The sequence below is a fragment of the Suricata suricatta genome, chromosome 14, assembly GCF_006229205.1.
Source record: "Suricata suricatta isolate VVHF042 chromosome 14, meerkat_22Aug2017_6uvM2_HiC, whole genome shotgun sequence".
Lineage (NCBI taxonomy): Eukaryota > Metazoa > Chordata > Mammalia > Carnivora > Herpestidae > Suricata > Suricata suricatta.
Window position 1 is genome coordinate 59,306,480 of NC_043713.1, and position 26,680 is coordinate 59,333,159.

The following is a 26,680-nucleotide window of genomic DNA, read 5'->3' on the forward strand; positions in this document are numbered from 1 at the left end:
ATTCCCAATAGCTAAAATGTGCAAACAACCCAGAGGTCCCTCAAGTGATGCACACAACCTGATCCATCACACAGTGAAATATCATTTGGAATAAAAAGGAATGAAACATTGATTCATGCAACAGCATAAAGGAACCTTGAAAACATTCTATTAGGTGAAAGAAGTCAGACACAAATGGGCACATACGATATGATTCAGTTTATATGAAACATCCAGAAGAGGCAAATCTACAGAAACAGAAAGTAGATTAGTGATTGCCGGGGGCCTGGGGGCAGGGGAAATTGAGAGGGACCACTACTGCTGCTAGAATTTATCTGGGGGACAGTGGGAATGTTCTGGATATTAGGGTAGTATTGATAGTAGTATATGAGATAGATCGTATATTAGGATAGTATTGATAGTTGCACAACCTTGTGACTATACTAAAAACCACTGAATTGTATCACCAAAATGGTGGATTTTATGTTATATGGGTTATAGTCAATCTAAAAAAAGAAGAAGAAGAAAGAAAGATTGTGGAAGAGGCAGAGATTCAGGGCAGGAAAAGCAAAGGTAACACTAGTCAAGATTGGCCAGGGGGCGGGGTGCCTGGGTAGCTCAGTCAGTTAAACGTCTGGCATGATCTCATGGTTCGTGGGTTCAAGCCCCACATTGGGCTCTGTGCTAACAACTAGCTCAGAGCCTGGAGCCTGCTTCAGATTTTGTGTCTCCCTCTCTCCCTCTCTCTTCTGACCCTACCCTGCTCTCACTGTCTGTCTCTGTCTCTTAAAAATAAATTTAAAAAAACATTAAAAAAAATTTTTTTTTAATTAAAAAAAAAGATTGGCCAGGGGGACAGTCTCCTTGATGAGCCAGGGGTCCTCTTGTCAACAGCAGATGAAAGTCTGTACATGTGCTTACAAGGCCTCCGTCAATCACAAATGCATACCACACTCCAATTCTGCAAGCACATATGAGCAAATGGGAGCCCCCAAATTATAAAGTGCCTGTGGTATAAAAACGAAAAAAGCTATGATGGTCTATATTATGCTATTTGGCATGCAAAGAGTGGAAACTTGCTCAGGCTTCTTCAAAAAAAAATGGGAATTTGTTCTGAGTTTCTCTCAGAAACCACTACTGAGCCAAAGACGCTGTGGGGAGCAGCTCTTCTGTTCCTGCCGTGTGGACATTTCAACTTTGCTTTCGCTGTCTCTTCTTCTCGTCCTTTGCTCCTAATGGCAGGTCCGCTCTGCAATCTGCAGGCCAGGTCCCAGAGGAAGCAGAGAGATCAGCTTTGCTAAAGGGGAGGCAGCCTGCGTCTGGCCACGATCCCAGCCTGCTCACATGGTGCCCCCACCTGCTGTCCCCGGGTGGCCAGTGGCCACACCCACACCCCTGAGCAGTGGCCGCGGTAAGGCAGGGCAGCAAGGCTGCTCGCCAGGACGGCCCGATTTGGCTAGAGGATTGTGGGAACCATCATTATAATTGAGCATTAAGTATTATGCTTTGGGTAAAAATGAATGTCTTTGAAGCACCAAGCAAGCTGTGCAAATAACTAGAGATTAAATTTTATACAGAATTATCCAATTCCCACTGTGAAAATTAAAAGACAATCTCACTGCATTATCCCCCCAAATGCGTTTCCTCTAAGTCCTAATAATAAGTGATTATGTAGCCATGGAAACAGCTATTTTGGGAGAAAGCAAATCAGAGAAAATTGGATCTTTAGAACAGGTTTATAAATTCAGACTTCGCTTAATGTAACTTGAAACTCTGTTGCTCACAGTGTAGGTCCCAATGCTTTGTCCTGACTGTTTACATGATAAGCACCTCTGGGAGCGCATCCGTTTCAATAATGGGTTTTAGAATACTCTCAAAGAGAGAATATTCCAGAAAGAAAGGAAAGAATTGCAAGAAAGGTACAGTGATTTTCTGCTACATCCCCGTCTGCCTTTGGCCATCTCTCGGGCGTCTTGGTTCCCACATTTACCACATTTACTCTCTAGCACTGATTTCGTTCTCATGGCTCCCAAGTCCCCGGATTTAAGCTTTCAGACAATCAGGAAATTATTAGCAAAAATAAAGTTTCAACTTCAAAGCTGTTTTTTTGTAGGTCTTTTTAAAATCAAAGAAACTAGAGTTTACAATGTCCATGTTACTACATACTGTTGAATTCATTAAATATATAATCAACCACCTGGGTGCACCTACACATTCTCCTTAACACTCATTTTGATCTTTGTTTCTAGTCAAATTTATTGTCAGATTTATTTTCTTGATCTGCAGAATTGGAAACGTTCCTGGTTATGGGCATGCAGTCCGTTTTTTGTGGTCCGAGGAATGGGTGGATGGCAGGGCAGAGTAGATGGCCCAGGTATCCCGGACTCAGTCGGTCAGCCCCTGGTTATACTCATTTCTTCCCGGCCCACCCAGAGTCACCTCATTAAAACAAAAGACACTCCTGTCACACAGGAAGGCACAAGGGATTTAGGAGCGCGGTGTTAAGAACAGGGCCACCCACCAAATGTTGGAATGGAAAATGCTCCCAGTGCTCCTATCACTTAGGAATTTACAAGAGTTTCAGAAGCGCTGGGCCAGGAATCGCGATCAGAGATCCTGATTATCTCACATGTGTAAACAAATGTCTTAAAATCTTTCAGAAAAATGACTGTCTTGAGTGGAGGATCCTAGTGGGTTCCCCTACATCATCTCATTGAGTCCTCAGGCTTCCTGTAAAGAGAGGATGCTGAGGTGGCTCAGGTCCTGTCCCTTCCAGCACGCCACACTGGTTTCTGGTGTTTCCCATTCAGCAGATATGGTTAGATTCTTTTTGAAACTGTGAAAATCAAGGCTTTGAACTATATATGGTAAATATATATATATACACACATATATACATTATAAGAATGTCTTTGCTGCTTTAGAGCTGTATGTCCCCAATTATTTCTTAGAAATAGAACCTTTGTCAGTGTCTTGTGTGGGGTGCCAGCAGTAAGGAGGGTAGCCAGCGGCAACGAGGAGCCCCAGGGTCACCCTTAGCCTCTCCCGTGCTCCTTTCTGGTGGTTCAGTTGGTCCCAATTAACAGCCCCGGGGCCCACTTTAAAGACTAAGGCCATTTTTCTAAAGTTGTAGCAGCAGGACCAAATGCAACTCGCATCAAATACCAAATCAAAGCGACATTTTATTAGAATAAATATATCAAACCAAAGTGGTATTTGCTTAGAGTGAAATTTATTTTAGATGTTCACATTGATAACATATATGTATTATAAGATCTGTGCAGTCACTTTGATCAAAACAAAATCGGAATTCAGTGCACATAGATGACCGTTGAATCTTTCACGAGGGCTCAGTATCCAGTTTCTTCTTGCTGGGAGCAGGATGTTTGGAAACATTCTGGTTTATGCAGATGAGTAATAACAAATAGTAGCAAAAACAGGAGGTTTTTTAATTTGCTCTGTAATCACAAGAAACGTTTTAAGATAAATGAGGCAGCATGTGAAAGGGAGAAGAGTAAGAAATTCTCTTCCAAATTGAATTCCTGACAGCCTCCCTCACACTTCTAAAACATGAAGTCTGATAGATACTTACGTTTTTGGATGTTTTTTAATTCTTAAACGCACAGATACAGTCTTTGAGACAGAAATCTGTTCTGTGCCACATTTTCACTTGTGACAGTGGCTGTGTGATGAGAGCCTGGGCCCCAGTGGGACAGCCTTGCTGCAGCAGGGCGCTGCCTCTTCTGTGCCTCACAGGGACCTCTCTTCATGGCTACACTGCTGGACATGGGCTGTGCCGTCTACACAGCAGCCAGCGCACGGCCACAGCCACTCTCCCGGCACAGCAGCACATCTGCAAGAGGTTGAAAATGTGCGCATAATGGCTTGATGGGAGATGGGGTCACACAGGTGTTCACGAGTATCAAAACGCAGCAAATGCGCATGAAGGATTTGTGTTTCTTTGGACCTAAATTGTACATGAACAAAAAAATGTGAACAAATGCTGATTCCTAGACAAACATCTGCAAGCCAAGGTATTTAGGAGGAAGTGAACTGGAGTCTGCAATTTCTTTGAAATGTATCAAAAATAAGAGATAGATGACTTTTTAAGTATGGTAAAAGGGCAATCGCAGCATCTGGATGGTGGATATTCAAGCATCCCCTATAAAGTTATTCCAGGTTGTGTGTTTGAAATGTTTCATAGTGAAATATAGGTGGAAGGAATATACATGTGTACAGATGTGATGAGAAGTCTAGAAAAAAATAAATGACCTAGCTATACAGGTCAGTGGTACCGCACAAGTATCATATGCCACATAAGACATTTGCCTGTATGAGGGTTTTTATTACAATTCTCTTAAGTGTTTGATGAATTCTTTGAAATATTTCCAAAGAACCCAAGGACCTCAGATTGAAAACCCCTAAATACAAGTATTAACAGAGTGTACAATTTCAGAAAGACTTAGAGGCGTGTCAAAGGGTAGCTACAGAGTAGTTCATAGTTATAGAAATTTACCACGTGGGGCACTATTCTGCGCACATCATAAAACCTAACAACCTAATCCTCACTCTAACCCTCCAAAGAGGAGGAAACAAAATCACCTAAGTTTACACAAGACTGTGTCATGCCAGTCTTGATTTATCCGGTATTTAAAATCTGAACCCTAAAGAGGTGATGGGGCGCCTGGGTGGTTCAGTTGATTAAGCATCTGACTTCAGCTCAGGTCATGATCTCACAGTCTGTGAGTTCAAGCCCTGCATCGGGCTCTGTGCTGACAGCTGAAGCCTGGAGCCTGCTTCCGATTCTGTGTCTCCCTCTCTCTCTCTGCCCCTCCCCCATTCGCACTCTGGCTCTCAAAGTAAGTGAACATTTAAAAAAAATCCTAAAGATGTGAGAGATTATTTCTTAAAAATTCAAGAAATATTAACAGAGCATCAAATGTGTGCCAGGTGCAGCCAGATGCTAAATTGTAAAGATGATGAATCTTGGCTCTAAGCTTGTGGACTTTCACAAGGGTACCCATTTTTTTCAGATTCTGAAGCCACTGTCATTTACCTTCCATTTCCATCCAATTCCTGTCGTGAGCATGGTTTGCAAATGAATGCCAGGATAGTTTTTTATAGAGGTCCTCATGGTTCAAGAAAGAGAAAGAAATTCACCAAAGGAGGGAAATATTTGTAAATCATGTATCTTATAAGGGACTTGGATCTAAAACACAGAAGCAACTTTTACAGCTCAATAAGAAACATAGAAATAACTTTAATATTAATACTTTTATCAATTTTAAAATGAGCAAAGGAGCAGAATAGACATTTCCTCGATAAGATATGTAAATAGTCAATAAACCCATAAGAAGATGCTCAACACCATTGGCCATTGGGAAATGCAAAGCAAAACCATTAATGAGATACCACCTCACAGCCACCGGGATAGCTATAATAGAAAAGTTTAAAAAATAACAACAAAAAAAATTGGCAAGCACATGGAGAAATTGGAACCCCTATTGCTTGTAGGAATATAAAATGGTACATATACTTCAAAAAGCAGTCTGGCAGTTCCACAAAAAGTGAGTCACAGAGTTACCATATGACCCAGCAATGCCTCTCCCAGATATATATACAAGAGAACAGAAAACATACATCCATACAGAAACTTCAAGACAAATACTCATCACAGCATTATTCGTAAGAGCCAGAAAGTGGAAACCAACCGAAATACCCATCAGTTGATGAATAAGTAAACAAAGGTGGTCTGTCTATACAATGGATGACTAGGTAGCTATAAAAAGGAATGAAGCACTGATTGATCTATGCTGCAACATGGAAGAACCTTGGAAACATGATGCTAAGTGAAGAAGGCAGACACTCAAGGCCACATGCTATATGACTCCATTTATAGGAAATGCCTGGAATAGACATCTAGAGACAGAATGTAGATTAGGGTTGCATAGATTGAGGGAGGGTGAGGGGGCAGACGAGAAATGACTGCCTAATGGGTACAAGGTTTCCCTTTGGAGTAATGGAAATGTCCTAAAAGTCATCATGGAGATGGTTGCACAACTCTGAATAAGTAGAACACCGTTGAATTGTGCACTTCAGATGCACTTTAAATTCAGATCCCCTGTTGCAACTAGTTTGTTAGATCTTAACTTGGACTCCTCAGTAAAATTAATTTGGAGACTGCTGATAATTTGAAGTTCCTAATTTCAGGGCCTTTCTATTTTATTCCAAGCAAGGGGAAGAGACTCCACCAAAAGTAGTGAACAATTGCTCAGTAGAGTCGATATTCCTTGCCCTATACAATGAATGCTGGCATATCTGTGCGGCTGAATTGAGTGTGGTGGCGGTAATTACGCTGTGAATAGTATTCGGTATAAGACTCATAACATTCCACATTTTGAGTATTCTTACATTTTAAAATCAGTTTAAGAGAACAAAGAAGAAAAAATGGAAAAGCAAAAATACTTGATGCAAGCAAAAAATATGATTCTTGTACTGAAAATGTCTTACCTTCTCTAAAATATAGTCATCTTGGAAATTGGCAGATAATTTTACAAAAAGTTATTTCCACGGCATTTTCAATTACTCCTCTCCATGCAGGGCCTGATACGGTGACATCTCATTAAATGTTTGTTGAATGAATAATAAACCTAACCAAGTGTTTTAAAGTCTTCGTTATGGATAGTGCTTGTTCCACTATTGTGTTCACACGGAATTATTGCATACCACTGTGCCTGGAGCCGTGCCTGTCTCATAGTAGGTCTTTAAAAAATAGTTGTTAATTGAATGAACTCTCCCTTCCTGTGTTGTTTGTTCTCTACCATGTATAGTCTACCATTCTCAGGTATGCAGAATTAATTTTCCTGTAAAGCTCAGGTGAAGGCACAGCGTCTGTTCATGACAGCATTATTCAAAGTAGCCAGAAAGTGGGAACGACACAAACATCTGTCATATGAATAGAGAAACAAAATGTGGTCTCTGCATACAATGGGCTGTTACTCGGCCCTTCAAAGGATGAGATACTGAGAGCTACTCCGTTAGGACAGGCGTGTTCACTGTCTCAGAGAAAACTCTATATGTCGTGGCAGAACGTCCTAGAACTACTTCCCTCCACCCAGTAAACAATGAAAATGTGTCCACTCTATCAGTAAATTTAATTAAGCCTTTAAATCAGATTTAGCCAGTAAGGAAGCTGTGCTTCGCAATGTCACATCAAAGAAAGCGCTCAAAACAGGAAGAAAGGAAAAAGCCTTCCTTGGGATGGTGCATGGTGTTGGTGGCTAGAAGTACATAATCTTCCTTACACCAGACCACAGTGATCACATAATAATTAGAATCCATGAGATCAATGAAAAGCTACCTTTCAAATCCAAGTTTATTCTGTTATTATATTAGATAAAGGAAATCTAAGCACAAATAGAATTTCCATTTGCTCACTAGCGACTTTATTCATGTAACAATTAAGTGCATGGTATGCCATGTTTCTTAATCTATTTTATATTACTGTGAATCTGGAATTAATATTTTGCATTAATGTGACTGTTCTGCAAAGAAGAAATGAGTCTTCATACCAGCTATCCGAGGCAGGTGGTAACTGCTGAGAAAGAAATCACTTTGATCACTTCGCTACATTCTGCCAAGATCCAGGCAGTGACTTAATATATCTCCTAAAATCTGTGAGACTGAATAGGTCATTTTTGCAAATCAGGAAAAAAAGAAGGAAGGAAGAGAAATAAAGAAAGAAAAAGAAAAGACAATTTTTATTATCCTCCACTGAATATGTTTAATGACATCTCAGATCTCTTTTAAGGTAAGAAATTCAGTGTCAGGTGACTGTAGATTGGAAGGTCCGTTTCTCATCTCAGTTCTTCCTCTGACAAATGGTGTGTTCTGAACAAATGAGCATACACTTGGTCTCTGAAAGTAGAGAGCCCTGGGGGCACCCCTTCTGGGAAGGCTCACCTCGTCCAGAAGTCCCTACAGCTCCTTTCTCCACCACTGGTCAACCACATGCCTCCACAGTTAGATTCTAAAGGTTGGCCTTCTTGCAAGGACCTGGGGCAGATGGCGGGACCCGCCGGGATGGTACTGTCACAGAGATACCGTCGTGAGCCGCTGCAGAAGGGAAACCCTAGGATGCTTCCAGCGAGCAGGAACCACGTTGAATGCAATTTGTGGTTGTTTCCTTGTTCTAGTTCCTATAAATGACATTGAAGAATTCACAAAGTTTCACACTGTAGCAGAAGTTGAAATTCAATTAGCTTCGAATTCTCCTTTAACCCCTAACATACTCATAAAGTACATTTTCCTTTTCCTGCAATATGCTGAGATTCACTATTAGGTCTTGTTTTCCAAAAGTTCATCTTGGCGGGGCTTATTATATTTAGGACATGGTTAATCGTGCCCTGAGGCAGTCTGGTGGTTCTGGGAAAGAAACCACCACATGTTGAACTTACCTTAGTGGAAAAGCCCAGCCAGCACCTCGACACCCCTGTTGTGCAGAACCTTCCACAAGAAGAAAAGCTGGGGGAAATAAATACCTCTGCTTTATGGAACATTATACATGCATCACATTTGCTGATTACTTACCTAACATCCCTGAGCCGGGAACTCACTAAGTATTTGTGAGATACAGGCATGAGCTGGAAGGTTCTAGCCCAACTCCATCAAAGATAATAGAACAAGAAAGCATATCCATTATATTTTAGTCGAGCTATCTGGCCCCTTAATTCAAAATCATTTTAAAATTAACACTTAAAAGACATATACCTGCCTTTGGCTTTCTTGAAGCCACCAGTGCTCACTGTCTCAGAGAAAACGGAGTCCTGTCATAGTACATTATAGCAGTGAGAAGCAGCAAGAAATATTCTACTTCACTATAGGGCTTTATACAATCTAAACAGAAGGGTTAAAAATAAATTATTTCTAGTAGGACTCCCTGAATTAAGTTATATTTTGGTTTCTTCTTTTTCTATTTCTTTTCTTTATTACTCTTTTTTTCTTTTTTCTTTATTTTTGAGAGAGAGAGAGAGAGAAAGGAGCAGGGGAGTGGCAAAGGGAGAGACTCTCGTGCAGGCTCCCCGCCAGCACAGAATCCATCGCACAACCCGGAGACCATGATCTGAGCCGAAATCAAGAGCCAGATGCCTAACAGACTGAGCCAGCCAGGCGCCCCTGTATTTGGTTTCTAATACAGTTTTGCTTCTTAACTAAAGATATCAGCTTAAACTATCTATATAACAATATCTTTATGCTCTGGCCCAAAAGCTTAATCGCAGCTCTGCCTTAACCAAAGGGAATTCCCAGGCTTAACCTTGCCAGGGGCACTGACAGCTGAGGACTCCTTCCTTATTGTATATAGCAGGGGTTAAACCAGAATTGAAAGGGCTTTAAATGGTTCTCAGAAGGTGCGGTTGTTAGAACTAGTACTCTCTATTCTGTGGACAGGAGTATTTAAATCACTGACTGAAGCTTAATTTAACTGTGAGGTGACGTGACTTAACAGCTGTGTCTCGTGGCAGATCAGATGCAGCACTGATGAGGGACAGGGGTGCGTCTGCAGCACACACTTCTTCCCAGGAGTAGCAGCAAACACCCCACCCCCACCCCCACCTCCCAGTCCTCAGTCCTACATAGCCCTGGGGAAGCTCCCAGCTTCTGACCACCTGCTTACATTACACACACAAGGTGCACCGACAGGAAGACAAGAGGAGGTTTTAATATGCAAAGAAATATGCTGCCTCGTGTGCACATTAACAAGTTTTTAACTTGCAGGTTGTAAGCTTGATGTTCAAGTTTTTTAAAAAGTGATGTGAGAACACCCAGCTTCCGGATTCCTGCAGGGTGGCCCCGCACACAGCCTGGGCAGGCCAGTGTGCCCCGCTGCCCATTTGCCCTGGATCTGTCGTTGTGAAATTGCTTCCATCCGGCACTGTCTGCAGAATGACCTGCCAGTGTCCCATTAGACAGCCAGGCAGTGCTAGATATTACTGTGTGTTTCTATGGAGAGAAATCAGCTTCTCTTAAAAAGGAAAAAAAAAGTAGCATAATGAAAATTTCTGGTGAAAAAGGGGAACCATGATTGGAAAGAGGAATATGTTGCCTGTTTCACAGTCAGAAAAAATTTTAAGTCTTTGTTTTCCTTCCGTAGTTTAGTTTCTACTCCTATTTTTCTCTCCCTCTGAGGCAGGAACTCCCTCAAAGGAGCGGGTTTTCTTTCTACAGAACATTCTGTAAATGGAGGAGTAACACGGAAATAGACACGGGCTGCCTTGTCTGTTTCGCTGAATCTACTCCACATGTTCCCTGTGAGATCTGCAAACGTCCACCACAAATTGCTAGGAAACGGGCAATTTAGATAATACACGTTTTTCTCTTGTGAATCTGTGCAGATTGTTTCAGGATTTTTTTTAATGAAATTAAGCAGCCTGTACCATTTTGGTCTGATTCTTTTGCTCAAATTAAGGCTTTAAGATTTATTCCTATGTTGTGTCTGTTTTTAGTTATTTATTTTCATTACTACGTAGTATTCGATTATAAAAATACGCCACAACTCACTTTTCTGTTCTGTTCACGGACAGTCGGGTTGTTTCCAGGTTTGGGCTATGACAAGTCGTGATGCTGTGACCATTTTGTTCTGTAGCCTGGTTTATGTGTGCAAGAGCTTCTCTGGGGTGGATGACCCGAGAAGGAAGCGGTGCCGAGAGGACGCATGTTTTAACGTTATCAGAGAATGCCAGTTTTTTCCCAAGGACATTATATCTACTGACACTCCCATCAGAGTCTTATGAGAGTCTTCATTGCTTTATATCTTTGCCAGAACACACTATTTTGAGACTTTGCCTGAATTATTCTGAGGGATTTTTTTTTTTATTTAGTAGTTTAGAACAGTCCTTCCTGGTGCCAAGACCCGATCATAATGTTTCCTCTTCCAGTTTTATAAATGAAGAAATGAGGCCCAGCAAGGACAGCTGACCTGGTCTGGGTCACACAGCTTTGCCCAGGACAGAAAAAAAAAGAGCCCTGTGCCCTGTGCTCAGTCAGGACCACACCGCACGCCTCTCCCTCTGCTTTCCAGTTGCTGGGAAGATCCAAAATCGTCTTAAAATAAGACTGGACTAAAAAGAGTCTGGAGTTATGCTTTAACAAAACCCAGGCAGAAATTTTAATATTTAGTGACTTCTTAAGAAAAAAAAAAAGAATTGCTGCCATTGATTTTTTTCTAAATCCAGATCTGTCCTTCTTGCAAAGAGGACTGGGAAGGAATATGGAGGCCTCCTCCCAGTTCTGTGAACATCTAGGACAAGGTGATCATTGCTCCTCTCAACACCAAAAGAAATCCTGGACTATCCTTAGAAAGCCAAGAGTATCTAGATTTAATTTTTAGCCTGTCATCCCACTGGTAAGTTGTTCAGTATAGAGAAGGAACAAGAGCCCCACATCAGTGTAGTTGTAGATGCCAAATCAGACCATGAGGACAGAGGGCATTCGGGTACTCCTGAGAGTGTTAACTCCCTGCACCACCATCAGGACTGATAACCTAGGTGTCACCAGCCTGTACACACAGCAATGCAGAGGTCCGCTCAAATGCAAGTCTTCTGACTCTTCCTTGTTCTCATTTTACAACCTTGACACCATGTTAACATAGTTTGAGGTACAATGACTTTGCAGTTTCCCAAGGTGTGAGCAGTCTCGGAGTTTTCAATCATAGCCATATTCCGAAATAAAAAGGTGATAGAAACAATTATATATATAACATATACAGTAATACGGTATATGTAATGTGGTCCTTAAAATGGTCATCGAGGGTATATACAGCCAGTGCCATTTTCTTTGAATGCGTTCATACATTCAACAGAAATATATTAAGCATCTGTGTGTCCCGGAGGTTGACTGGTCCCAGATCAAGAAACAAAATGTCACCATGGAAAGATCAGAAAGGATACAGTGCTACTGAGCAAATCACAGATACATACATAGTTACACATTGTGAGGAGTGAAAAGGAACCCTAAAAGAATTCAAGGCATACGATTTCAACCCGCCCCCCCCAGAAAACTACCTGTGAGAAGTAGTATTTTAACACGCACAATAAAATTATTTTTCATATATATTTAGTTCCTTCTTTTGTTTTGGAATGTCTTTGGATTTAGTAAATGATTCTTTTCCAACGAACTCAAGCTGTAGACCTGCTTAAATATCTCAAGTATAGCCATTGGTATTGGTTCAGAGGAAGAAAGAAAAAGAATAGGCCGTATGAGCCAAATTAAAACATCTTTCTACCCCATTTTATCATAAAAATAATTAACTGGCTTGACTTACAGCTTTCTAGAGATGTGTGCCCTCTAATCAACATTTTCTTACAGCCCCTAAGAAGAAAGTTTCTACTTTGGATCTGGGTGTTATAAGGTAGCGCTATTACTGCAGAAGTTTTGACTAGACCCACGATCGATTGTAAACTGTTTACAGAGGGTCCAGGACTTCCAAGGCTGCGATTTAGGACTTTTCGACTTTACAATGTTGTGGAAAAAAATGCACGTTTGGTAGAAACCATACTTGGAATTTGGAATTTGGGGACCTTCTCCCAGATTAGCAATGGGCAGTAAGCTCCTCCCCGGAAATGCTGGGCAGCGGCAGTGACACAGCTCCCAGACAGCCACGTGATCTCGAGGATAATACCCTTGTAACCATTCTACACCCATACAGCCATTGTGTTTGTCACTTTCAGTACAGCATTTGGTCAATTACACGAGCTATTCAACACTTGATTATAAAATGGGCTTTGTATTAGATGATTTGTCCCAAAGACAGGCTAATAGAGGTATTCTGAGCATGTCTAAGGCAGTCTCGCCTAAGCTGTTTCATTAGCTGTATTGGGGCACCAGGTGGCTCAGTCAGTTGAGTGTCCAACTTCAGTTCAGGTCAAGATCTCACAGTTTCATGGTTTCAAGCCCCATGTAGGGCTTTGTGCTGACACTGCTTCAGATTCTGTCTCCCTCTCTCTCTGACCCTTCCTCAGTCATTCACTCTCTCTCTCTCTCTCTCTCAAATAAATAAGCACTTCAAAAATTTTAAATAGGGTAGGTGTTTTAAATGCATTTTCAACAGGATATTTTCAACTTATGATGGGTTTACTGGGATACAGCACATCATAAATCAAGGAAGGTCTGTATTCTTCCGTTACACCATGAATTGAGTCCAGAGGATTCTCATGTGCCATCAGAATTGCCATAAGACAAAGGCTCCTTTGATAATCTTACATAAACTCAAAATAATCTCCCCTTTCCTGGATCCATGAAAAACAAAGCATGCTAGTCTGAAACAGACCCTGAAGGCTTTCACCCTCGATGGAATGTTAAGAATGGAAAAACTTAGTGATAGAATGTGGATAGATGTAGAGAAGGGGGTCATCCAGGATGATTCCTGAGAATCTGGCTCCAAAACTGGGTGAACAGAGGTTCCATTTAATAACTAAGATGAGCAGGTTTGGGGGAGAAGGATTGAGTTCAGTCAGTTGGAGGAGTTGCCAAACTGTCTGGCACCCCAAATTCTCCAGTGTCAGGAGACAATAGGGATACTGGAGCGCAGAAGGAAGCTTCTCCAAAAATGCACAAGTGTTATCTACAGATCATACTGAACACAATGTGGATGGCTGAAGTATTGATAGAGGAGAGAAGAGGATGAGGCCTGAAGACTGCTGCTATGGAGCTCAAGGGGAGGAGGGGCCCTGGCCAAAGGCAAGGTTGGCCCCTCCTCGTTCCAGCTACCTGAAAATATGGCTTCCGGAACTCTACCCTATGCTCTTTGCCACCCATCAGTGACAGTAGCTTCAGGGGATGTTAATTGCTTTTAGCAACCTTACTTACGTCGCATTAACCTCAGAGTCCATGCAATTCCTCAGTCTTCTCAAAAGAACAGCTAACTCACCTTCTTCTTTCAGGCCAAAGATGAACAGTCCTTTATTCTTATTAACTGATTGGAGTCTGCCTTGTTTTATCACTGGTCTCGCTATATCCATGGAATCTTATTTCTTTTTTTTTTTAAGCTTATTTATGTATTTTGAGTAGGGGGAGGGGCAGAGAGAGAGAGGAAGAGAGAGAATCCCAAGCAGGCTCCATGATGTCAGTGCAGAGCCTGTTGTGGGGCTCTAACTCACGAAGCGTGAGATCATGACCTGAGCCAAAACCAAAAGTCAGCCACTTAAGGGGCTAGCCACCCAGGCGCTCCCATGGAATCTTATGTCTAACACTTGGCAGCTGGTGGTCACAGGCCAGTTGCTTAGCTCTCTGTGCTTCAGCTTCCTAACCTGTAAATTGGAGATGTTAGTAGCATCTGCCCCATACGGTTTGTGAGGATGAGATGAGCTAATTCATGTAAAGTGCCTAGAATGATGCTTGGCACATCAGTACTTAATAAATGTTTTTTGTCATCCTCCTCCTCATCATCTATCAGAGTTTCTCATGATTATAGACTCCAAACCCTCTCACCAAGCCCAAAAGAAAGGGAGGGTGGGGCGAGCAGAAGAGACATAGGTCCTCTATCCCCACTTCAAACAAATTTCCTCCCTTTTATTTGCTTTTTATGTTTCTAGAAGTGTCTCATGTGAAGAAAGAGTTCTACGTTTATGGGAAGAAAATGAATCTTGGCTAACCTGCTAACAAGGATAATGTTCTAGCTCCTCTTGACCACAATTCAATTCAGCAAAGCCTTATTGGACTCAGTGCCTGTTTTGTGAAGAGAGCTTGCTGGTTCCTTAGGGGGAAAGGAATAAGACTGTTCCCTACTTCCATGTGGTTCATGATATAATAGTGCCCTGAACCCACAGAGCCGGTACCAGCAGTTATGCCCTGTGTGCTAAGGCAGAGGTCCAGAGTACAGAGGCAGCACAGAGGAGGGAATCCTGGCAGGCTTCATGGAGAAGGGGGCTTTAAGAAATGTCAGGATCTCAGTAGGCAGAGGTGCATGGGATATACACTCAGGCAGCAGGGACAGTATACACAGAGGGAAGAGCATTGAGTGTGCCTCATTCTGCACACTGATCAAATGACACAAATGATTGTAGACTTCCATGCTCCAGTCTGATTTGACTGGCACACAGGGGAAGGAAAGAAGGAGGGGACCCAGGATGCCTGGTAGATAAGTTCAGCATTTTCACCCAGATTTTGGAACAAATGAGTGATCTCATCAGAGCTGTGGTTTAGGTAGATGCTTGTGGCACGCACACTCCTTTACTTTGTGGTGCAAGACTGCTGGCGTGTAACCCCAGGAAACTGAACGGGATGGTACGACTCCGGATTAAAATTCTCTCTAAACAGAATCAGCTCCCAGTATTCATTTTCAACCTAGCTCATTAGGTCAGGTTGGGCCTTCTTAGATTTTTGTTATTGCTGTATCTGAGGAATCTTGCTAAAACAAAAAGACTACAGCACACACTGCCGCCTTTTGAAAGCCTAATACCTTGTGACAGTTTTGATGTATGCCAGTGGGTGTCGGTCCCAATACTTCACCATTCTCTGCCTGCATAATTTTAAATGACAATGTAGCCTGTCAAACTTAAATGTGAGTGAAGTTCCTTGGATATTTATAAAACATCAAATAGATAGAATTGTGTCAGCAAAAGATAGATGACAGTTGCTGGCAAAGCACCTATGAACTGAACTTAAAGCTACTGTATGAATATGGTGGTCCATGGTTTTGAAGGTATTTTCACCCAGTTAAAGGATATCACTGTATTTCATCCCAAATTGTAGTCAGAAATTGAGAAGCACGTTTGTTTTGTTTCGTTAATGAGTTAGTGAACCACGGTTCAGGTTCCCCTGAGAAAGTGGAAGTTACCCAGGCAAATAAAGAAAGCGTTAGTCTGCAGACCTAGTTGACAGTTTGCCGGTTTTTAGCCCTCTGACCAGCCACCTGAAGGCCTGCCAAGTGGACTTGGGAGATTTTTTTACGGGTAGTGCCTGTTTCGGCAGATGTATTCCCAAGTGTTCATGGGCATTCATTTTTGTCAATTTACCAATGCTTAAATTTTTTCAAAACTGGGCGTAGAAAACAAGTGCCCTTGTCCGCACGGGCAACGCCCACCTCCACGCATCCGCGTCTGCGTGGTCCGGTCCGAGCCCCACTTCCGAGGGCGTGCCCTGGCCCCCGCCCCGGGGTCCCGCAGGCCCCGCCCCAGCCCCGCCCTTCTCTCAGGCCCCGCCCCGGCGCCGGGCTCTGACGTCACCGTTTGCGCCGCGCGCGGTAGAAACAGGAAGTGGGACCAAAACAAAGGAGCGGCGGCTGGGAGCGGACTTGCCTCTTTCTCCCTTTTCCGGCTCGTATTGGCCCTGGCCACAGACCCCTAGGAGCCGTTCAACCATGTCTAACATGGAGAAACACCTGTTCAACCTAAAGTTCGCCGCCAAAGAACTCAGCAGGAGTGCCAAAAAATGCGACAAGGAGGAAAAGGCCGAAAAGGCCAAGATTAAGAAGGCCATTCAGAAGGGCAACATGGAAGTGGCGAGGATACACGCCGAAAATGCCATTCGCCAGAAGAACCAAGCGGTGAATTTCTTGAGAATGAGTGCGCGGGTCGATGCCGTGGCTGCCAGAGTCCAGACGGCGGTGACGATGGGCAAGGTGACCAAATCGATGGCCGGTGTGGTTAAGTCGATGGATGCGACGTTGAAGACTATGAATCTGGAGAAGATCTCCGCTTTGATGGACAAATTTGAGCACCAGTTTGAGACGCTGGACGTCCAGACGCAGCAAATGGAAGACACGATGAGCAGCACGACTACGCTGACCACTCCCCAGAACCAAGTGGATATGCTGCTCCAGGAAATGGCAGACGAGGCCGGCCTAGACCTCAACATGGAGCTGCCGCAGGGGCAGACCGGCTCTGTGGGCACGAGCGTGGCCTCCGCCGAGCAGGATGAACTATCCCAGAGACTGGCCCGCCTTCGGGATCAGGTGTGACGACAGAACCCACTCTGAGATTTCCTGGCCTTAGCCACCTTCTGAAATCCTCTGTATATTAGTGAGATACTACTATACACTAGAAACTCCGAACATGCCAGAATGCTGAAATGCTCTTTACTTAAGATGCTTCTACCTTTGGGTTTACAGTGCTCTCCGGATACACTAAAAAATTCCAGGCTCCCTCCATCTTAACTGGATTTTGAAATTCCGCATAGCTTGTGATGATGTGTATTTTTATAGCTGCCTTTTAACAGAACTAGTTAATTTGATGTGTTTGAATCTTTCTCAAAAATTTGGTCAAAACTCTTGTTCGGTGTATTCAGTTTTCTGCCTGAATTATACAAAATTGGAGATTTTTTTTTTTAGTGTGATTAGTAATATTAGAATTGACAGGTGGCCGTAAAAATTAAAAGAGGAGAATGATTATTTAGATTGATTACAGGGCTCTCAACACCTCATTCAACTTACTTAATGGACAGTGCTATTTCGGGGCGGGGGGGGGGGGGGGGGGGGGGGGGAGTGTTGTGGGTTTGTTTTTGTTTTTTTGCCATCACATCCAGACTACTGTTCTGTTGATCTGATCACATAATTTATACTAAAATTATGGTGGGACATTCTGCATAATACTCTTACTGTTTATTTTCTGTAAGTTTTTCATGTGGTAGTTATCTTTTTACAACTGGAAAAATGCCACATAATTTCATTTATTATAAGGAAAAATTGTGTGCTCCTTTCTATTTTTATTTACTAAATAGTTTTTCAAAAGATAAGATTTAACATGACAGTTTCAAGTGAATATCTTGAACACATTTCTAGTTATTTTCCTATTTCAACACTTTAATTAGACTTGTTATAAAGTATGTTCATTAGCATGGCAGTCATATTACTCTAACATTGCCAAAGAACTGTTGACTGGTTTAAGAGAACCGTGGGGTGGTGTGTTTGTAGGTTTTCTTTTTATTTTCATAACCAAAAATAGACATACAATTAGAACCGCATTCTAAGTTCTAGTTACTTGCATTTGTTATTTTCTTTTAGAGGAACAACTTGTTGAGAAACCTTGGAAATGTAAGTTGGAATGTTTTATTTAGCCACGCAAATAACTTAAAATATATATGCAGCCAGCTGGAAGTCTGGGAAAGAGGAAAGATGGAGAATTTGACAGTAGGCTTGACCCTCTAAGGCTAGAGCCCATCTGTGCCGCCTTTCATCTTTCTAGCACAGCAGTGTGTATTCGCTGGCTGCAGAGTAAAGCATGTAGCCACCACTTTCTCATAGCCTCTGAATATGGAGAACAGCAACTTGCTTTTGGTTTGGCAAGTGTATTAATTTAAGTTAAATACTTAAGGATATTCAAAATTCCCCCTTTCCTTCACTAGTAGATTTCTCCATAAGAGAATTCCAGTGTTCCAAAAAAATAACTTATAGGGACTCTTTCAAGCCCCTTGAAAGAGTCATAACCAAATAGTCACCATTATGTTTTCCAGTATGAATGGGTGTATTAAAGGAAAAAAAAAAAAGGACAGGTATATGCAGATGAGGACTGACCCTCATATTTAAGTGTCTTTACATTTGGTTGTCGTTCCGAAGTCTTCCGTAAGGGACACTTTATCAGTTATCTGCCCTGCATCTTCTTTCTAGAACTCTCCCATTTTGGGGTCTTTTCTTATCCACGTGGTTGCACAGAGGCAGCTATGTGAGCATAGCATGAGTCATAACCGCCTCTTTAGACTGGGAAAAATAATTACAACTTAAAATATAGCTTAGTGTTGAATCCTTTGGTAAATTAAAGACCCTTTTATAATGCAAATACTCCCAACAAAATTAATATATTTTGTGAGATTAAATAATGCTTGTATATGCTAGAACTTTCTTAAAATATGTTCATTTCAAACTATATGAATGTACATTTTTATGAACCATAAATATTTTCAAAAGCATACCAGGCCCATGAATTATTTCCTTACTTTTGCAGTTGATGAAATGCTGAAATGTAAGCCACAGAAGTTTGTCAAATAAATCATTTTAAACTGCATGTTATTGCATGTGAGTGTGCATCCTATTTTAAAAAACCATTTAAGAAAAAAAGAATTCAGAGATAGATTTGGTTCAGAAAGCATGGTATTCTTCCAAACTCCCCCTTACTACCTTAATTCCTGTTTTTTTTTAGCATGGAATTTTTATGTATATTTCTAGAAACTCTAGCTATTACTTCTTTCCTATAATAGCTTATTCATGGCAACAAGAATTGTTCCTCAAATTGAAACTTCTGGAACTAATTATACATATATTTTATAAAAAGCTTCAACTCCGACATCCCAAAGAAATAGTTAAGTAAGTAATACGGGTACTAGTACAATTTTTACTCTTATTTTTTCTTTTTCTGTCTTCAAATGTACAATTTTTAACATGGATTTGGAATATACTTTTAGTTTATTTTATGAAAAACTTAGCTTCCTTCATCTCAGATGATATACATGCAGTTGGAGAACTCTTACTAAAGCTGTTTCTCCCAGAGGTGTTATTGCATATGTGCTTTTCAGCTGGGGGCATGCTATGAATGTCTTGTACACTGGGTGCCTACCCTGCTGTCCTTGGTTTGGAAGAGTCACCCCAGGGCGCCTGGGTGGCTCAGTCGGTTAAGCATCCAACTTCAGCCCAGCTCATGATCTCACCATTCCCGAGTTTGAGCCCGGCACTGGGTTTGTGTTGACTGCTCAGGGCCTCAACCCTGTTTCAGATTCTGCGTCTCTCTCTCTCTCTCTCTCTCTCTCTCTCTCTCTCTCTCTCTCTCTCTCTGCCCCTTCCCCATTCACACTCTGTCTGTATCTCTCAAAAATAAACACTAAAATTTAAAAAAAAAAAAAAAAGGAAAAGGAAAAGGGTCACCTAAAACAAGCACCCATCTGATAACCTTACTAACTGAACATAGTCTCCGGTCAGCCAAACCAACCTCACATCATAAGGCAGAAGTGAGGGACCTTGTCTCTTAGATGCCTCCTCTGTCATACGCACAACACTCTCTGGGAGGCATTTCTGTAGCCAAAAATCTAAAGCTCAACACCTTCAGTACTTCTGGCGAAAAGGTCCAGGCCATGGACATTGAATAAACTGATGAGCAGCCACTTGTCATTTCTTTTAATCAACTGCCTGGCATTAGCAAAATGCCTGCCTGGTTTACGTAGGTTTGTTTTCCTGCAGCCAGATGGTAAGACAGTGTCTGTCTTGATGACAATTACTGGGCCTGGTTTAGTACCCAGCTGAGTCGGCTCCTGGTCGTGTCCCTGGCGTAAACGCTTACTCCCTTGGGGCTCTCACCTGTGATCGTGCCTAGAACTCTCTAATGGCAACGTACACAATGGGTGAAGGGGGTGCAGTGGGCACTCGGCCAGAGCCCTGTTCTGTCTCCTCAGAAGCCCGGTGTATACTTTTCTTTCAGCATTTTTCCCCAAATTGAAATGTTTGCTCCTGCTCTTTATACATCCTCCCTCCCTCTGGAATAGTATCAGGACAAACAATTCAGCAGTGTTTATTCAGAATGAATACAGTAAAGGATTTAGACTATATCAGATGTTAACTAGATAGATCTGGGGCCTCTTTCTAGAGAAAAAAAGGTACAGTTCTGCCTTAAACAGTACTCAGTACATTTAGGTAGGTAAAGCATATACATACATGGAGAGAAAAATGGAGATGAGTGTATACGAATGTTAAAAAGCCCTCAAAATGGACACTAAGATCAGCGCACTTGACACACATTATGTGTTTTATACCTCGACTTTTAAAAAAGGAATAAGTGGGGCACCGAGGCGGCTCAGTCAGTTAAGCATCCGACTTTAACTCAGGTCATGATCTCGCGGTTCCTAAGTTTGAGCCTCACACCAGGCTCTGTGCTGACAGCTCAGAGCCTGGAGCCTGCTTCGGATTCTGTGTATCTGTCTCTCTCTCTCTGTCCCTGCCCTGCTCATGATATCTCTCTCTCTCTCAAAAATTGAATAAGCAATAAAAAATGAAAAGAAGTTACAGTATAAATCAGTAGCCCATGCTAATAAAATCATACGCATTAAATACATGGAGAATGGGATCAGTGTCAACTGTGGTTAGAGTTGGCTTCTTGCAAGAGGTAGGGTTGAATCTGGGGCTTCAAAGAGAAAAAATTGGGAATTACACAAAGGTCTGAGAGGCCCAAAACCACACAGGGATTTGAAAGGAGTGGAGGGTTCGTTGGCCATCAACAGGAGCGAAGAGATTGGACAGATTGCAAAGGGCTTGGAGGCTGGAACAAAAACGTGGACTTTCCCCTGAGGAGAAAGGAACAGGAGTGTGAGTCATCCGAATCTATACTGTCCTGGTGACACAAGACAGAGCCGGGAGCAGTAGTTAGTAAAAACAGAGGAAAAGGGGTTCCTCAAACTTTGACATGTACAGGGGTCACTGAGTCGCCGAGAATGCTGTGGGTCAGAACGACCTAGGTTCAGCTGTAAATTTCAATTCTCAAGGTCGGCAGGTGCTGGCGCCACCTGTGCTGCCGGTCTGAGGACCACCTTCTGAGCAGCATGGGTCTCCACCTGCTGCACATCAGAATCGCCTGGTACTTTGTCACTGTAGAGGTCATATTTTTCCCCTGTAACAGTATTCATATGTCTTTTTTTTTAATGTTTTATTTCTTTTTGAGAGAGAGACAGATACAGAGTGCAAGCTGAGCAGGGGCAGAGAGAGAGGGAGACACAGAATTGAAAGCAGGCTCCAGGCTCTGAGCTGTCAGCACAGAGCCTGACTCGGGGCTCAAACCCACAAGCGTTGAGATCATGACCTGAGCCGAAGTCGGATGCTCAACTGACTGAGCCACCCAGGCACCCCTGTATGTCTTATACATTAGCATCATGAAGTAAATTTCACTAACACTGAGAAAAGTCACTCACTGAACTTTGACGGAATTCCAAGGTGCCACATTTTTCACAAACAAAACCATTTTGAATGCATTTTAATTAAATATAGTTGGTGCTTTTTCTCAGACCTCATTGTTTAAAGGTATTTTTTTAAACTTTTTTTTTGGGGGGGGGCGCCTGGGTGGCTCAGTCGGTTAAGCGTCCGGCTTCGGCTCAGGTCATGATCGCACGTTCCTGTGTTCGAGCCCCACGTCAGGCTCTGTGCTGACGGCTCGGAGCCTGGAGCCTGCTTCAGATTCTGTGTCTCCCTCTCTCTCTGCCCCTCCCCACTCATGCTCTGCCTCTCTCTGTCTCAAAAATAAATAAAACACTAAAAAAAAAAAGTTTAAAGGTATTTAAACAGAATAGTTTTCATCTTTTCTTAATCCCTTGTCCTGCTTCATTATCAGCTCCATGGTCATAAGAACTATGTGACTTTTGAGTTACAGTGGGGTAGCAGACAGTAGCTGAGAAATAGACAGTGAGCTGCTGTTTCGTGCCAGTATCAAGCAGAAAAGGGGCTCCAAATGGAAAGCATGAAACTATTTCCAGAAGCATGAATATCCTGAGCTGTAGCAGGAAATAATGGGGGGGAGTAAATTGCTTTTTAATTCCTTTTTAATAGCATGCATATGACAATGGTGACGCTTTATCATTATAGTTTGGTGTTGTCTTGCAACTGTATCTAGTTGCAAGTGGGAGTGAATGGTCTCCAAGGTTGATTCTTAAATCTAGTTCATTTTTCCACTTAAGAGGCAATGGCATATTTAAGAAGATAATTTTACTAATCCTTTAAAATGTAGTCATGTGAATTTCTGTGTATGATTTAGAAGACCCTTTTAAAACCCAGCTTTCTATAGATATTATCTTAGGAGCTCCAATTTGAAGTACTTCTACCAACATTCTGGAAAATGCACTAATTGAACCAAAGATGAAGGCAAAAGGCTGGCAGAAATCTACTAGTATAGATTCTTCTTTCATTCCTTTATGCCTTAGAGGGTCTTTGAAAGAACTGAGGGATGCATTCACATTCGTGGGGAAATGTTCACATTTTATTTTCATTGCACAAATTTGAAATGCATGAACTCGCAATACCATTCAGCGTCAGTAATAATGCAGAAGATACTCTTGGAAATGTTCACCAATGCCTCTCGGGTCTCATCATTAAGTCCCAGAGCCGGGTGGAACGTTGAATATCCGTCCTGGAAATCAGGGCTGGGAAAGAAACTCGACATCTTTTGCCTTGTCATTGGCATCTTAAAACTACTTATTTTTTTAATAGCGTTGGGTAAGGTGCTCCCACGGCTTCCTTTGGAAGGCAGTCTTTAATCACATCTATCGAGAACTTTTGATGTATTTTTTAACCACATTTCATTGTTTCTACTTATACTAGTTATTACCATCTGAATTAATTCACCCACCTACCTCCACCCTCTTGCATCCTGTTTGAAATTGGTTGCTTCCTAAACTCTAACTACACTCAAAGGCTCCATATTTAGGTTAATTTTCTAGCCCCTTTCATCCGAGAGGATTGGTTTTTGTATCACATGTTCAGTATTATATGTCTCCTGCCAAGAGGACAGACCATCTCTGAATCGAATTATTGTAGCCCACGCGGTGTGGGCGCAGCACTCATGTCCCCACCGGACCCGCCGGGTTGGCTGGGTTACGGACCAAAGCCCCCTTTCCAGGAGCAGAAACCTGTCTCACTCCATCAGAGTTTTCTGCCCCTTTCCCAGTCAGTAGATGGTCCGGAACTCGGTGTGTCTTCTGGGACACTCTTCACCGCGCCAAATTCAAGGTCAGCAAGGACGGAGCCAAACTGCACTGTGGCTCTCAATCCAGGCCTCAAGCAAGCCGGGCCCCTCCCTGAGGCGCCAGTGTTTCCCCAGCTCCCGGCAGGCCCACCTGCCCCACCTGTCTGAACTCCTCCTGCTCTGGGGACTCGCCACTCCAGAGAGGCCGCAGGCAGATCAGGGTCCCTTTGGCTTCTCGGCAGCCTTGCCACATGGCCATAGTTCTGCAGATGACGCTTGACCCCTGCCATGGCAGGCAGTGCAGTCACTAACCCACCCAGCACCACCACTGCTGCCATTCGGGGGAGGGGCTGGCCCTGTCCTCCAGCTAAAATGGCCTCATTCCTGACGCTGTCCGCCCACCACTTCCTGCCTCTGAATGGACGTCCCTAACACGAGCAGATCTACTCCAGTCCCTTCCTATGCTCTGCGTGTGCCTACCTGCCACTGGGGGAACCCCTGTCGCAGCTCTAAGCTAGGCCTGGGTTGAGGAGCACCAGGGCCTTGTGCACAAGGGTGCAGGGATAGAGGGTCCCCAACATGTCACCCCAGCACCAGGCCACCTCTAGGGCCCTGGGGGCTATCTGTAGCTCTCCAGGCAGAAGAAGATAACAAGAGGCAAAGGAATTAAGTAGGCTTAATGTGCCTTCGGCCTCCCTCTTGTCCAGGCTGGAAGCCTCTTACGGGCCTGCCACGCAGGTGGGTGTGGGAAGCACGTGGAGATGGGGAGGTGACAGCGTCCTGCACTGTGCAAAATGCCCACAAGCATTAGAGCACTAGAGGAAGGCCTCGTAATGGAGCCCAAACCATCTGGGCTTGGACAGGCAAGGAGTCGACTGTGTCCCCCTAGTCTGGGGCACATTCACTCTCCCCAGGGCTGGAGCCTCACCCACGGCCAGGAGACCAGGGGCCACTCAGTCCCCTCCCTCTCCTGTATGTCGTCCCTCCCTCTGAAGCCCCTTCTGCCCCTCTCTGTCCAGAAGGAGTCCTTGCTCACTAGGTAACCGGTCCCCAGGTCTTCCTGTGCCTTGAAAGTTCCCACCTTGTCCATGATGGGCGGGGCCTCTCGGCCACCAGCTCACTCACGTCTTCCCGCTGCGGGAGGAGGAGCAGGGCAGACATCCATTCACCGAACAAAGATTCAGGGGCCAGACCTGCGCTAGGTGCTGGGGACACCTGGGCCACCAAGACAAAGACCTGCCCTGGGAGTCTCGCGTTTGGGAGGAAGAGATAGATAATAAACATAAACAAATAAATGTAACTCATGTTGGGCCATGGAAAGTGCCACATAGGAGAATAAAGCAAGGTTGGCGAGGAGATGGACAAGGTGCTAAGATGGACAAGATGGCCTCTCTGTGGGGAGAGAGAGCAAGTGCCCGTGGGGCCCCTCGCGTCTGTGTCTTCTTTCACATGCACATACAGTGTCATTTCCTTTCTCTCCTCCTTCTTTCCTTTCATTTATTTCTCCCTTCCTCCGTGAGTCCCTACAACTGAACACACTGGATTAAACCTCCTAATATGTGCAGACTGACACCTAACTTCGATCTTATTAGGAACTCATTACACCAGAGGGACACCTGTGACCTCTGATGTTGTGTTTACATTGCTACACGGGCTTCTGCTACTAGCTTGGCTTTGAAGGACGCCCTGTGCCCCTTCCCAGTTTCCAAGTAGCCCCTCACCCCCAACTCTAGGGCAGTGGGCAAAAGGGAAGAGGGAAGGCAGAGGTTAAAAAAAAGAAAAGAGGGGCACCTGAGTGGCTCAGTCAGTTAAGCATCCGGCTTCAGCTCAGGTCATGATCTCACAGTTCATGGGTTCGAGCCCCACGTTGGGTTCTGTGCTGATAGCTCAGAGCCTGGAGCCTGTTTCAGATTCTGTGTCTCCCTCTCTCTCTGCCCCTCCCTTGTTCACACTCTGTCTCTCTGTCTTAAATATAAATAAACAGTTTTTAAAAATTTTTTTTAAAGAAAAGAAAATTCGGCCTTGGCCTTGGAATGTTCTGCTGTCGAGGAGGACACATATTCAGGGAAGGAAGGGGGAACTTGCCCCAGCTTCTCTACCTGCCCCTGCCCTCCTGTGCCTGTGTGACTGTCCCATCCCCTTAGCCCACAGCCCCGGTGAAAGCCATCCGAGAACACTTCTGAGCACACACTGGCTTTCTTTTCAGCTTCCTGGAAAGAATCGACAGTGTCAGTCTGGTGGACTACACGCCCACAGACCAGGTATGTGAAGCGGGAGCCCGCAGCCACCTGTTTGAACTTTCTGAGACTAGAGGAATTGCCAGTATCACTCCCCAATTATTCTAACGGGCATTAAGGAGGGGGGAATCCATAAAATAGCTGCTTCTTGCAAATTGTTTCCACTGTCCCTGTGCATGCACGTAGTGTATCTACCAGACCCTGTGCTGTGCCTCCCGATCTAGCTCTCTAAAACCTACTCCATCTCTAAACGGCCAATATCAAAGTAATTTTCCCTGTGAAATAGAAGTGTGCAACTGCCGCGCCGCTGGGAGCCGTCAGCAGAAAACTAAACCTGTGCTTCCCCGGCTTCGTGAACTCTACCCATTCTGCTCTGGGCCCTGGCCTGGCTCACTATCACACGCACACTCTCCCGGTGTGACCCAGAGCGTCGTCTTTCGGTCGAGCTGGATAAACGTGTCCCGCTGCACGTTCATAAGTAGCAGGGAGGGACCTCCACGCCCCTTGAAACCTTTGGCGCTCAGGCAGCTGCAGAGACTTGGATGACCCTGAACTGCTCTGTTTAGGAGCCTAGCAGCGGCCTCGGAGAGCTAGTGAACGCCAGGAAGTTAGGGGGCCGGGTCAGACAGCCTCTGCCGCACTCCCCCAGTGTCTGTGTCCCCTGGAGGACCTTGGCGGTGGACCCCCTCCTGGCGGCTCTCCTCTCTGCCTCCCCTAAAGGCCTGAGCTCCTCTCTCCCCCCAAAATCCATCTCCTGTGAGGCTGACCCCAAGAGCTCAAAACCATCCAAGCCTTTGGTTTCTCACCCAGAAGGTCTCCACCCGG

The 26,680-nt window shown here is 43.8% G+C and overlaps 2 protein-coding genes across 3 annotated transcripts in view; both read left to right on the plus strand.

The window, feature by feature from the left end:
* The window catches only part of GNAL (G protein subunit alpha L), a 99,527-nt gene that overhangs the window by 60,874 nt on the left and 11,973 nt on the right, over positions 1-26,680 (plus strand). For both annotated transcript variants that reach the window (XM_029921241.1, XM_029921240.1), the window contains exon 7: positions 25,825-25,879. In XM_029921241.1, coding sequence (XP_029777101.1) covers positions 25,825-25,879 — 55 coding nt within the window. The remainder of the gene's footprint in view (positions 1-25,824; positions 25,880-26,680) is intronic.
* Positions 16,219-17,362, plus strand: CHMP1B (charged multivesicular body protein 1B). Its single transcript, XM_029921249.1, has one exon. The coding sequence runs from the start codon at positions 16,334-16,336 to the stop codon at positions 16,931-16,933; it is 600 nt and encodes a 199-aa protein (XP_029777109.1). The 5' UTR covers positions 16,219-16,333; the 3' UTR covers positions 16,934-17,362.